Source organism: Petaurus breviceps, unplaced genomic scaffold (assembly GCF_028583685.1).
Source record: "Petaurus breviceps papuanus isolate PSGF00001 unplaced genomic scaffold, PetGlider_PUasm1.0 225, whole genome shotgun sequence".
NCBI classification, from domain to species: domain Eukaryota; kingdom Metazoa; phylum Chordata; class Mammalia; order Diprotodontia; family Petauridae; genus Petaurus; species Petaurus breviceps.
In genome coordinates, this window is record NW_027185889.1 from 16,557,992 (window position 1) to 16,570,445 (window position 12,454).

At 42.7% G+C, this 12,454-nt stretch overlaps 1 protein-coding gene across 1 annotated transcript in view; it reads right to left on the reverse strand.

The window, feature by feature from the left end:
- Window positions 1-12,454, reverse strand: part of HAL (histidine ammonia-lyase) — a 41,859-nt gene that overhangs the window by 26,900 nt on the left and 2,505 nt on the right. The window contains exons 2-13 of the mRNA XM_069095084.1: window positions 11,609-11,669; window positions 11,495-11,522; window positions 9,622-9,696; window positions 9,455-9,527; window positions 9,287-9,353; window positions 8,827-8,864; window positions 8,599-8,724; window positions 5,759-5,898; window positions 3,454-3,501; window positions 2,343-2,490; window positions 1,294-1,389; window positions 1,121-1,179 (exon numbers count right to left, since the gene is read on the reverse strand). Of these exons, the coding sequence (XP_068951185.1) occupies window positions 1,121-1,179; window positions 1,294-1,389; window positions 2,343-2,490; window positions 3,454-3,501; window positions 5,759-5,898; window positions 8,599-8,724; window positions 8,827-8,864; window positions 9,287-9,353; window positions 9,455-9,527; window positions 9,622-9,696; window positions 11,495-11,522; window positions 11,609-11,669 (959 nt within the window). The remainder of the gene's footprint in view (window positions 1-1,120; window positions 1,180-1,293; window positions 1,390-2,342; window positions 2,491-3,453; window positions 3,502-5,758; window positions 5,899-8,598; window positions 8,725-8,826; window positions 8,865-9,286; window positions 9,354-9,454; window positions 9,528-9,621; window positions 9,697-11,494; window positions 11,523-11,608; window positions 11,670-12,454) is intronic.

Sequence of the window (12,454 nt, forward strand, 5' to 3'; positions counted from 1 at the left end):
ATTGATTGGAGAGGTAGGATGTGGTTTATTTTTTTTTTTTTGGGGGGGAGGGGGTTAAAAAATAAAAGGGGGACAATTTTGGGGGTTTGGGTGTTTTTTGCCGGGGGGGGGGGTTGGGGGGGGGGTGGGGGGGGGGGGGGGGGGTGGGGGCTAAAGGCTATCACCAAATATCTTAAGAGTTGTCATTTGCAGAGGGGATTAAAATTGTGCTAAGCACCAGAGAACAGATCTAGAACCAGGGGTAATTAATGCAATGAAAACAATGCTGGATTTGACATTACAGGATCTGGGTTCAAATCCTGCCTCTGACACCATCCCTGTGTGATCTTGGCAGGTCACTCCCCCTCTCTGGGACTCAGTTTCTTCCTCTGTAAAATGAGGATTAGATTAGATCATCTCTGAGGTCCTGTCCAAGTCTAAATCTATGTCCCTAGGACTTGTAGACATTAAAAATCCCTTCCAGAGCTAAATATATGATTTCACGATTTTCTGACCTCTAGGAGTAGGTTTTGATGGCTCACAGTGAGTGTAAAGTACAACTGCTTTCTGTTCTGGCCAGAAACTCTTCTCAGATTGATTCTTTTGGGAAGGCAAACTAGGCCATGTTTTGTCTCAGTTCTACCCTAGCTTTAAATCACTGAATGGGTGTTGCCTCAGACAAACTGGAACCTAAGAAAGACCTTAGCTTAAAAAGGCCAGGGTCACCTACTACATCTAGAGCCATCACCAGTCATCCTTACTCATGCCTTGGCACTGGACTCTGAAGACTCTGAGGAGAGAGGGAGCCTGGTGACTTTGCTGTGCTGCTCTGCCTTACTTAAATCCGACTCACTTGCAAGTCAAGACCTCACCCTCAGGATGTCATTGATCCTCTTAAAGAATGAAGGATGAACAGCAATAACAACAATGACCTCTCAGGTCTTGTTAGCTATGACCCTATGAAGTTACATGGCATTAGGTTTCAGTAGAACATAAGTAAAATATTCCTAATCATTAGAGTTAGACACACTGAACATGCCATAACAAAGTAAGGGTGAGGAGGGACCCATTACACAGTATTTTTTTCTTTTTCTTCCAATCGCTCTCTTTTTCAAGTTTCCAATAAATATGTTAAGTTCACCTGTGGACAACAGCGCAACGTGTAGGCATCCTGTACTCGATCACAAAATCTGTGGCTTTCTAGAAGAGGAAAAGAGAGCATGAGACAGAGGGAGGCATATCTTGATACGCCCATGTTCCCCCCTGCCTCTGACATCTAACCAGACACACATTTCCTCCCAGAGAATCTCCCACCTGCTATTTCTGATGGATGGTGGTCAGAATCCAAGAGGGATCGAAACCGGAAAGCGACTTCAACTTGCCCACGGTGAAGACGCAGAGCATGGATGTCTGGAATTAAAAAGATAAAAACACCCTGAGACCTTCATCTCCCTTCAGAGTGAAGCTGAACTGGGTCAGATCCTCCTTTATCCAATTGATAGGCAAGTCTTTTCAATCCTACCTCTCCATTTCTCATATTCACTACTCCCAGGACCATCTCTCATATTCACACCCTTCTCATATTCACAGGACCACCAAGTCACTTCAGATCTCATCACTTCTTGCCTAGCTGATTGTAGCAATCTCTAACTGGCCTTCCTGCCTCTAGCCTCCATCTTTTCTAGACCATCCTTCATATGGGTACCATATTGATATTCCTAAGGCATTGGTCTGCCCATGCCATTCCTTGCTCAAGAAATGTCAGCAGCCCCTATGGCCTATGAATAAAATACAAAGTCCTCTGTCTGAATTCAGTCCATCATCCCAGGCTCACACCTCTAGACCTCAGCAGAGGGTGTCTCCATGCTTTACCTCATTACCCTTGGAATCCTGGAGGCTCAGCTCAGGGGCCATCTCTGGGAAGAGGTTTTTGGACAAATTGCCTCCTACATCTGTAATGCACATCTTTCTCACCTACTTAGAATCCCAAGCTTTCTTTACAACTATGCACAAGCTCCTTCTCTTAAATGAAGACTTCCTGATCTCCCCCACTGCTGTGTACACCCTTAAACACACACTCACACACATCACCTCGTTAAATAATCTCCCTGGTTTACTTTGAAAACACTTTATATATATATATACACACACACACACACACATACATAATAAGTAAGGTGGAAGGGCCAGATCCGCTGGCTCCACTTTGGGGATTTGATAGCAAAAAAATCCATATTTACCCAAAACATCCCCTTTGTGATTTGAGAGACATGGGTCCAAACGCTTTCTCCACCACTAATCCCTGAATCGTCTCGCACCCACTGGCTGGCCCAGCCACAGGAGAAGGCAGCACTGACACCAACCTGTATCGAAGGCTTTGGTGGTGCCCTTCAGCACTTCCAAGGTCAGAGCAGCCACGATGTCAGCTTGCCTTGCGATGGCACTTGCTCTTTCAACTGCTTCGCAGCCCAGGGATGTGATCATTTGGGTTCCATTAATGAGAGCCAGACCCTTGGGAGAGACACGCATGGACCAATTGCTCTAAGCAAGGTATTATATAGTGGAAAGCACCCAAAGGTGGAGTCGAAGTGTCTTGGGTTCAAATCCTAACTCTTCTATTTTCTGCCTGTGTACTTTGGGCAAGTTAAAGAACCTCCCTGGGTCTTAGTTTTCTCATCTGAAAAAACAAAGGGGTTGGACTAAATAACTTCCAAGATCATTTTCAATTCTGAGTCAATGCTCACTTTATTTCATTTATTTTTCCACTAGATTCTTCACCTTTGACTCAGCATAGACCTGTCAACTACTGCTCGATTTTTAAATTTTGGTCAATGAGTCATGCCCAACTCTTTGTGACCCCACTTACGGTTTTCTTGGCAGAGATCCTGGAGTGCTTTGCCATTTCCTTCTCCAGCTCATTGTACAGATGAGGACACTGAGGCAAATAGGGTTAAGTGACTTGTCCAGAGTCACACAGCTAATAAGTGTCTGAGGTCAGATTTGAACTCAGGTCCTCCTGAGTTGAGAGCTAATGCTCTATCCACTGCACCACCTAGCTGCCTGCCCTGCTGTTAGAATACCTACACTGAAATCCCAACTAATCCTTCCCTGTTGGATGACTTTGATTACATTGATGATTTAATGCCTTTGGTCTCAGTTTACTTATCTGCAAAGTAAGGGGACTGAATTAGATTTTCTCTGATGTCCTTCCCAGCTCCAGATTAATAACTCATAAGACCTGGGTTTGGGTCCTGACTCTGATGCTTAATAGGTAGAGGCCTATGGTAATAACTAGCTAGCACTGATAGAGTGTGTCAAGGTTCACAAAGTGCTTTACAGATATTATTTCATTTTGTCCTCACACCCATCTTGGGAACTGTAATTATTCTCATTTTAAAAATAAATGCAGCAGGGATAGTAGGTAGGATTATGAACTGATGGTTTTCTCTAAGCAGAGCCTTTAAAATACATTACCTCTTTTGGCTTCAAAGTGACTGGTTTCAATCCATGGGCTTCCAGGACCTATAGAGTGATTGACAAGACATGAGGGGATTTCAGAAATAAGTAACAGCCTGATCCTACAGCTCTGTTTCTTCTGGTAAAGGCATCTTCAGGCATCAGGGAAGCTGTGTGGGTTGGCATCTCTAGCTCCAGCCTTGACCCTTCTCCAACCTATCCTGCCTTTGGTTTTTGTTGTTGGTCAGTTGTTTTCAGTTGTGTTCAACTCTTGGTGACACCATCTGGGATTTTCTTGGCAAAGACACTGCAGTGGTTTGCCATCTCCCTCTCCAGCTCATTTTACAGATGAGGAAACTGAGACAGAGTGAAGTGACTTGTTCAGGGTCACATGGCTAACAAATGTCTGATGCCAGATTTGAACTCATGAAGATGAATCTTCCTGATTCCAAACCCAATGCTCTATACACAGCACCACCTATAAATGCTTGTTGACTAACTCTGTACTTCATTGCATAAAACACTAAAGCCATAACTAGCACTTTTTCTGCCTGAGACAAGCATGGCAAAATATACTCACACATCAACTATTAATATAAATCAAGTTGAAAGAAACAGAGACAGACTCTGGAATAAAATGGGGCTGGTTAGCTGAAGGGGAGATGCTGACCTGGGGTGTGGAAGACCACAAGAAAACTGGTATTTAGTAGCTTCCTGTCTTATCTAATTATTGCTTCACTTTTAAGTTTGGAGTTCAGTTGTTTCTGTGATGCTGAAGGGACTATGAGATCCCTCTAATTTTCAGCACCTTGGATCAAAGGGTTGATCACCTTGCCCTAGTTAGGGTTTTATCAAGCACAGTGCCTAGCATATAGCAGGTGTCCGAAGAATATTTGCTGATTGTTGAACACAGGATAGTGGGTCATATCAGAAGAGGACCCAGGCAAAGAAGAGATCCTAAATCCTTCCCTCTAAGCAGGAGCAGCACAAAGCTACAAAATAAGGTGTACGAAAAGGTTCATCCATGATAGCTATCTTCAAGTATCTGAAAACTATTATATGGAAAATATATATGGATTTCTTTTTTTTTGGCTAGTCCCAGAAGCCAGAAGTAGGAGCAATGGAAAGGGTCTGGGAGGCTGATCTCAATCCATAGTAAGACAAATACTAGCTAACAATCAGAGCTGTTCAGCAGTGGTTACACCTTACTCTATCTAGAGGGCTGCCTTGTGAATTACTGTGTTTCCTGTCACTATAGACCTTTAAACAAAAGACAGATAACCACTTGTTGGTGATTTTGTAGAGGGAATTTCCATCAGGTGTGGGTTGGACTAGATGGCCTTGGATACCCTTCCTGCTTTAAAATTCTGAGCTATCAGAATTGCTCAGGGAACAACTATCCACTGTGGAGACTGCCTAGGCTCTGAAGACTTCTTTTTTCTAAACTAAATGTAATCAGCAATTATTAAGCACCTACAGTGTTCAGTGATGACAGGTCCTCCATGAGGTCCCTTGCTCTAAAATTGTAGGCTTTCATAATTTCTCAGGGACCAATTATCTACCCTGTGGACTGATCAGACCCTTAGTTTCTCTTCTGTCTAAGCTAATTTTCAGCTAACAGTTATAAAGTACCTATGCTGTTCAGTGCTTATGAGTAGTCTTGGGTTTTGATATGTCATTCTCTCACACACTCACACACATGTTAAGGGCAAAGTGACTGATGCCACATTGCATTTTGGTAACATCAAACATAGGGCAGCTAGGTGGCACCATAGAGTGCTGGGTCTGGAGTCCGGAAGACTAATCTTCATGAGTTTAAATCTGGCCTTAGACACTTATTTATTGTGTGACCCTGGGCAAGTCACTTAAACTCTGTTTGCCTCAGCTTCCTCATCTGCAGAATGAAGGAAATGGCAAACTACTTCAGTATCTTTACCAAAAAATCCTCAAACAGGGTCATGAGGAGTTGGACATGACTGAACAATACCATCAAACTGGAAGAAACCTCAGAAGACATCTAGTCCAATCTCATCATTTTACAGATGCAGAAACTGAGGCTCAGAGTGATTTGCTAAGTATCTGAGGTGGGGTTAGAACCCAGGACCTCCTTAATCTGAATATGCCTGAGCCTAGGCTGCCTCCCTCACTCAGCACTGTAGGTCTATAAGAGGTGGTATTATGGGAACAGCCACTAACACAATTTAAATTTCCCAATAGGATCCAATCCTGTGCCTTAGTGCCTTAGTGTGTCCTGAGTCAAATGCGATCGGGCTTCCCAGATATGTGCTGGCAATCCACGTAGGCACCCCCAGAGTTTCCTTACATATTTAGCGTCAGCCCAGCCACTCTTTGGAGACCACATCTTCCCTTCTCCTATGAGACCCAGGGCAAGGTGAGAAAGTGGGGCCAGGTCCCCACTGGCTCCAACTGTTCCTTTCTCTGGAACGTAGGGCAGGCAGGATGCTAAGAGAGAGAGAGGGAGAGAAAAAAAGTCAGGCTACCATGGGGCCCATGGGATGGGCTTCTAACCACACTATTCCTGATGAACAGAGACTCTCCCTTTTCCCCCTCCCCTCCCAGCCCCATCTGTCTCACCTCCCCCCAAATCTTTCCAGCAAGATCCAGAGGATGAGATCACAGATATAGAGCTTGGGGAGACCACAGAAGACACTCAGTCTGACTCCCCTATTTTGCAGAGGAGAAAACTGAGGCTCATGGAGATAAAGTGATCTGCTGAAGGTCATCTTTTTGTTACTCAGTCCTTTTTTCAGTCTTATCCTACTCTTCATGACCTCATTTGGGGTTTTCTTGGTGAAGGTATGGAAGTGGTTTGCCATCTTCCTTCTCTACCTCATTTTATAGATGAGGAAACTGAGGCAAACAGGGTTAAGTGACTTGCCCAGGGTCATATAGCTAGGAAGTATCTGGGGCTGGATTTGAACTTAGGTCTTCCTGACTCTGGGCCTGGTGTTCTACCTAAGGTCATCCTAGTAAGCATCAGAGATTGAAAGATGGGAAGGAACTCTGAAATCGTCTCATCTAACTCCTTCATTTCACAACTAAGGAAACTGAGGATCAGGGACATTTATTGATTAGTCATAGTGACTATCAGAGGTGGGACAAGGTTGTCTGACTCCAAATCCAGCACTCTTTCTATTACTCCATCAATAGCAGGATTTGAACCCAGCTCCCCTGACTCTGGAGTCAATTTCCATGCTGTCTTCCTGTCTAAGTAGGAAAATCCCAAGGTAGAGTAAGATTGGGCAGACTTAACCTTCCAGAATTTGGGTGAACCAACATGATCAATAATAAAAATAAAAAGCAGGGCTACAGCCCTGCAACATATTGTAAAGATTGCTGCTTTGGAAGTCATAAAACTAGGGTTCAAATCCTGCTCTACCACTTAATCTCTGTGTGACCTTGGGAAAATCACTTTATATTTCAGAGACTTAATTGTCTCATCTGTAAAAATGAGAGGAATAGATTAGATGTCATTTGAGGTCCTTTCTGGCTCTAAATCTGGAATCCTTCCATCTTACTGGGCCTCAGTTTCCTTTTCTGTAAAATGGGGAAGTTGGGGACTAGATGGTCTCTGGGGTCCTTTCTAGATCTAGGAACCTATGGTCCTTAAACACCACATTTTAGGAGCACTGACAAGCTGAAAAACAACCAAAGGAGAGCAATCAGAAAGGTGAAGGAACTTGAAATTATGTTCTGTGGGGATTGGTTGGAAGTGTTGGGAAGATTCGGCCTGGAGAAGAGAAGAATGGAGTGGGAGCGGATCATGATAAGATTTCAAGTATCTGAAGGCTCTTGTGTAAAAGAAGGCTTAGTGTTGTTTGTGAATTTCGGTAGGATGATAGGAAGAAATGTCCCAACAATCAGAAATGTCTCAGATTGTAGAAGGCCATCCCAGGAGGTACCGAGTGCCTCAGCATAGACAGAGGCTGAATAGTCATCCAACTTGTCAGGTCATTTCCAACTTTAGGACCCTTGACGCCATGATTAAGGAGACAAAAGGTCCAATATTTTGAGCTTATGTAACCTTGTAGAAGGAATTCATGTTTTAGGTGAAGATTGGGTGAGATAATTATCGAAGCATAGCTTTAGAGCTGGTAGGGACCTTAGAGGCATCTAGGCCAACTCCCTTATTTTACAGATGAGGAAACTGAGGCCCCAGAGAAGTAACTTCCTCAAGATTATATAGATAGTAAGTCGGATAGTCAGGATTTGAACCCTTGCCTACTAATTCTGAATTCAGTATTTTTTCCACTATCCCACCTCTCAGTTCTGGGATTCCATGATTCTATGATCTGTCCAGGTAATCAGAGGAACACTGACCAAAGGTGAAACTGCCAATTGCTGAATCAGGTCAGCAGAACAGAGATGGTACAGCTGAAAGCTTAGAAAATGGAACACTCTAGCAGCCTGGCCCTGCAGCCTCAGTATATGGCAGTGTCCAGTGTTGCTTCACAACAGAATTTCCCCAACACAAGCACAAGGTGTTTTCCACCCAAAAGAATTTAACAGCATCACAGTCAGTTCCCTAACTGGCTCTGTCATTTTGTGCCAGTCAGCAATTCCCTCCCTGGTCCTCAGTTTCCCCATCTGTAAAATGAGGGAGTTGGTTTAGACAGCCTCTAAGGTACCTTTCAGCCTTAGTTCTACGATGCTATGACCACTGGGGACTAAAGTTCTAATATTTAAAGCTTATATAACTTGTTCTTATCTTTGTAAAAACAATAATGATAATAGTTCACATTTATTTAGTCTCAAGGTTTGCAAGGCATTTTACACACATCAGGTCATTTGATTCTCCCAACAATTCTTGCTGTTGAAGGGAAATGCTATTATTATCTCTATTTTACAGATGATGAAACTGAGGCTTTTTCCAGGATCACAGAGCTAGTAGTATTCTAAGGTGGAATTCCAGTCTCAGCCTTCCTGACTCCATACTCAACAGAAAACAAAGTTTCTTTGTAGACTACATTTTGACATAAAAAACAGAACCCTATCTCTGGTAACATTCATCTTCCTCATTTCCCTTTCCCTCTTCCTGTCTCAATCCTTTTTGATCCCCTTCTTCCTGTCATCTCATTGACTAGTCTGATGACATTCTATTTTGTAATAAACTCCCAGCCAACACTGGGTCCAGGTCATTACCGTTAAACATCTCAATAACTTGTTTGAGAGTTTCCAGGGAAATTCCACTGTATCCTTTGGCTAAGACATTGATTCTCAAAGCCATGAGCATCCGGCATCTCTCTGGGATCAGTGGTTTCCCAACACCTATGAGGACATCAACAAAGCAAACATTTTGTCTTTCCCAATCAACTCCAACCCTTCTGCCACTCAAATCAAAACCAGAAGTTTCAAGTCACTTCTCATTACCTGAGGAATGGGAACGCACTAAATTAACCTGGAGTTCCCTAAGAGAGGAGAGAAAAAAAAGAGAAAGAAAAGCTTCAATCTGGGTCTCATAATTTAACAATTTTCCCCAAAATTATAGAGGCCAGTCAACAAACATTTGTTATGCACTAATTATGTGCTGGGCACTGTGCTAAGTGTTTTTCAAATATTATTTCATTCTATCCTCACACTAACATTGGGAGGTGGTTTCCATTATTATTACCCTTATTTTAAAAATGGAGAAACTGAAGCAGATGGTGACTAAGTTATATGCCTAGGGTCATACAGCTAATAAGTTATCTGTGGCAAGATTTGAACTCATTTCCTCTTAACTCCAAATCTAGTGCTCAATCTAATATGCCAACAAGCTCTCTAGAAGCATCATGAAATGAATTCACAAGCAATCTGAGTAAATTACTCATAGAAAATGTTTCCCACCTACCTTAGCTTATTGATGGGGATGACAGTTCTGGCAAATTTTCCAAATCCAGTAGTGATTCCATAAACAACTGAAAAAGAAAAAAAGATATCTGGCAGATTAGCCACAGATAATAATTTCCTTTTTAAAAAATACTATATAACATCTCAAGACCCAAAGGAGAATGGATACCAGTTTTCTCTCTTATGATACTTTCGATGACCTCTCTGGAGTCCTGCACTCGCTTCTCAGCCTCCGGAGTAAGCTAGGAAACAGCAGATAAGGAACTCGGTTGGGATAATTTCCCAAGGCAGGGCCATGGTGATCTCATGGTGTTTCCCCCTACCCGATATATTTACCTTGATTTTGTAGAGTCCTTTTCCTAAATTGACCAAATCCTCGGTTGTCAGGCTATCCCCATCTAAGGCGATATACTGGTCAAAAGAAGTGGGTTTTAGTGAGGAAAGAACTCAGTGGGTATAATGAGATACTAGAAACAAGTGGGGTGAAGTGGCAGCCCCCCAAAAGCCAATGCGGTCTTGGGCTCCATTAAGAGGCGTCAATTTCTGGAATAAGGAGGTGATAAATCCCACTGCATTCTACCCTGGCCATATCACATCTAGAGGGCTGTGTTAGGTTCTGAGGACCATAGTTTAAGGCAGACATTGATAAAAGCTGGAGAGTGTACAGAGAAGTGCAAACAGAATGGAGAATACCATTGCCATATAAATGGGGGGGAGGGAGCAGTGCTGGAGGCAATTAAATTTCACTCATATCAAATTGCTTACTGTCTCAGGGAAGGGGAGGAAAGGAGAGAGAAAATCTGAAACTTAAAAATTTTTTTAAATGAATGTTAAAAATGGTCTTTACATATAACTGGGGAAAAATAAAAATAAAATAAAGACCTAAATAAACAGACAGAAAGACAGACAGACAGAAAGAGAGAGAGAGAGACTCCATTGTGAGCATTTACACCTTGGAAATCAGCAAACTACAAACTGAAGCTTTATTTCTCATCTTGTTGATTGTCCAGACTTTATAGAGCAATGGAGAAAATCTTGCTAATGCAGATGAAACTTAAAGTGTGTCTTGTATATATTTTGTTTCCAGAGAGCTGATAGTTAAATATTTGCCACCACATCCCTGCATTTAAGTGTGGCAGAAATAAGGCTGTTTAGCCTGAAGAAGAGGGGAGGGGAGGACATGATACTGTCTTCAAGGGTTCCAAGAGGGATTAGATTTAATCTATTTGGCCCCAAGGGGCAGAATTAGGAGCTATAGGTAGATGTTGGTCAATAGGTCCATTTAAGATTGATAAAGTTCCTTGCAATTAAAATCATCTATAGGTGGAATGGGCCACCCTAGGAGATGTTGTTTTTCTTTTCATTGAAATTCTGTGAGTAGAGGCTGGAAAACCATTTTGTCAGATATGTTAGGTTTCCAGGATGGGTTGAACTACATAGTCACTGAGGTCTCTTCCAATACTAAAATTGTGAAATACAGAATTGAACACAGGTACTTCAGGGATTTCACCACTGTAGTGAAATGTGAACACAGTCACTACATTCTTTTAAAAATAGTAGATTCCAAAATAGGGAGTGGAAATGTGATAAAGAGAGCAAAAGTGGGCATAGTTTCTCAAAATCTCTCCTGTGGCAAAGGGCCTTCTGTGTGTTCCTTCAGTTCCACAACTATTTCATGGGTGTCTACTATTTACAACGCATCATACTGTATAATGCAAGCTCCTTGAGGGCAGGAATTATTGTGGTTTGGTCTTTGTCTCCCCCAGCTACTGGCATATAGTAGTGCTTACTAAATGCTTGCTGAATTGGGTCATGCTGGTGTCTTGAAGACAGGGGTAATTCTCTTACTATCCGTCAACAGTAAGAAAGGTTTCAGGACACTTCCCTTTACACAATAAAAATCACCACTGTTGGCCTGCATTTTCCTCCCAGAAAGTTGTTGTTGAATCATTTCCGTCCTGTCTGACTCTGTATGACCCCATTTAGGGTTTTCTTGGCAAAGATACTAGAGTCCAGCTCATTTTACAGATGAGGACACTGATGCAAACAGGGTTAAGTGACTTGCCCAGGGTCACACAGCTAGTAAGTGTATGAGGTCAGGTTTGAACTCAGGAAAATGAGTTTTTCTGACTCCAGGACCAGCACCCTATTGACTATGGCACCACCTAGCCCACTCTTCTTGCCAGAAAGACCACTGGTTAAATCCTACCTCGTCAGGTTCCCGGTATTTGCTGTATCTGAAAAAAGTCTGTTAAGAAAACATGTATATAACAGAGCAATTATGATTTCAAAGAAGGATAAGATGATGTTCTGAAAAGGATACAGATAAACTCCTTCTGGCTGAGATGGAATGAAGTCTGGAGACATCACATCTCCTTCTATCACTGAAACGAGAAGACCAATGAATCTTAAAGGCTGCAAGGTCAAAACTCCCCTCAAAAATCTTACAGTTAAAATAGGGCAAGGCCATGACCACAGACCATTTCTCATCAATAATTGAATCAATACAATGAAAACTGTTGCTGCAATGTTTTTTTCCCTCAAAGCAAAGGTGGTTACTGAAATAATATAGCATGAATAGTAACAAACACCACCTCCAATAAGCCTGGGGTTAACTCTCCCACAAAAAGGCATAACAGTGAGAAAACTAGTAGATATTAGGGAATACAGGTGGCCACAGTCCTTCACACTCCCAGGCTATAGGGCCTCAATGTCTAACCAGATGACATAACATGTCATTTGAAACACAGCATTTTTGCAAACCTTAACAGTCTTTATAAATGATGGTTGTTGTTGCTGCTGATGTTACTGTTAATTATTATTACTTTCTCTTCACGTGGGGTCTTCATGCTATTCCCCCTGAGCCCATCTAGTCCAGGCTGCTCAGCTTGCCTCACTGGTCTGGCTCCTCTCCCTGCCTCCTCCCCCACTTTCCAGGCTTCTTATACCTTATACCCCACCACATCCTTTGTGATCCAGTAACAACATTGGTCTCTTTGTTGCCCCTCCTACAAGACATTCCCATCTCCTGACTGTGTGCATGTTCCCCCTCTGTCCCCAGGCCTGGAATGCTTCCCCTTCCTGTCTCTGCCTCCCGGCTTACATTACTTCCTTGAAGTCCTAGCTAAATCCCACCTTCTTCAGGAAACCATTCTTGATACCCCCCCCC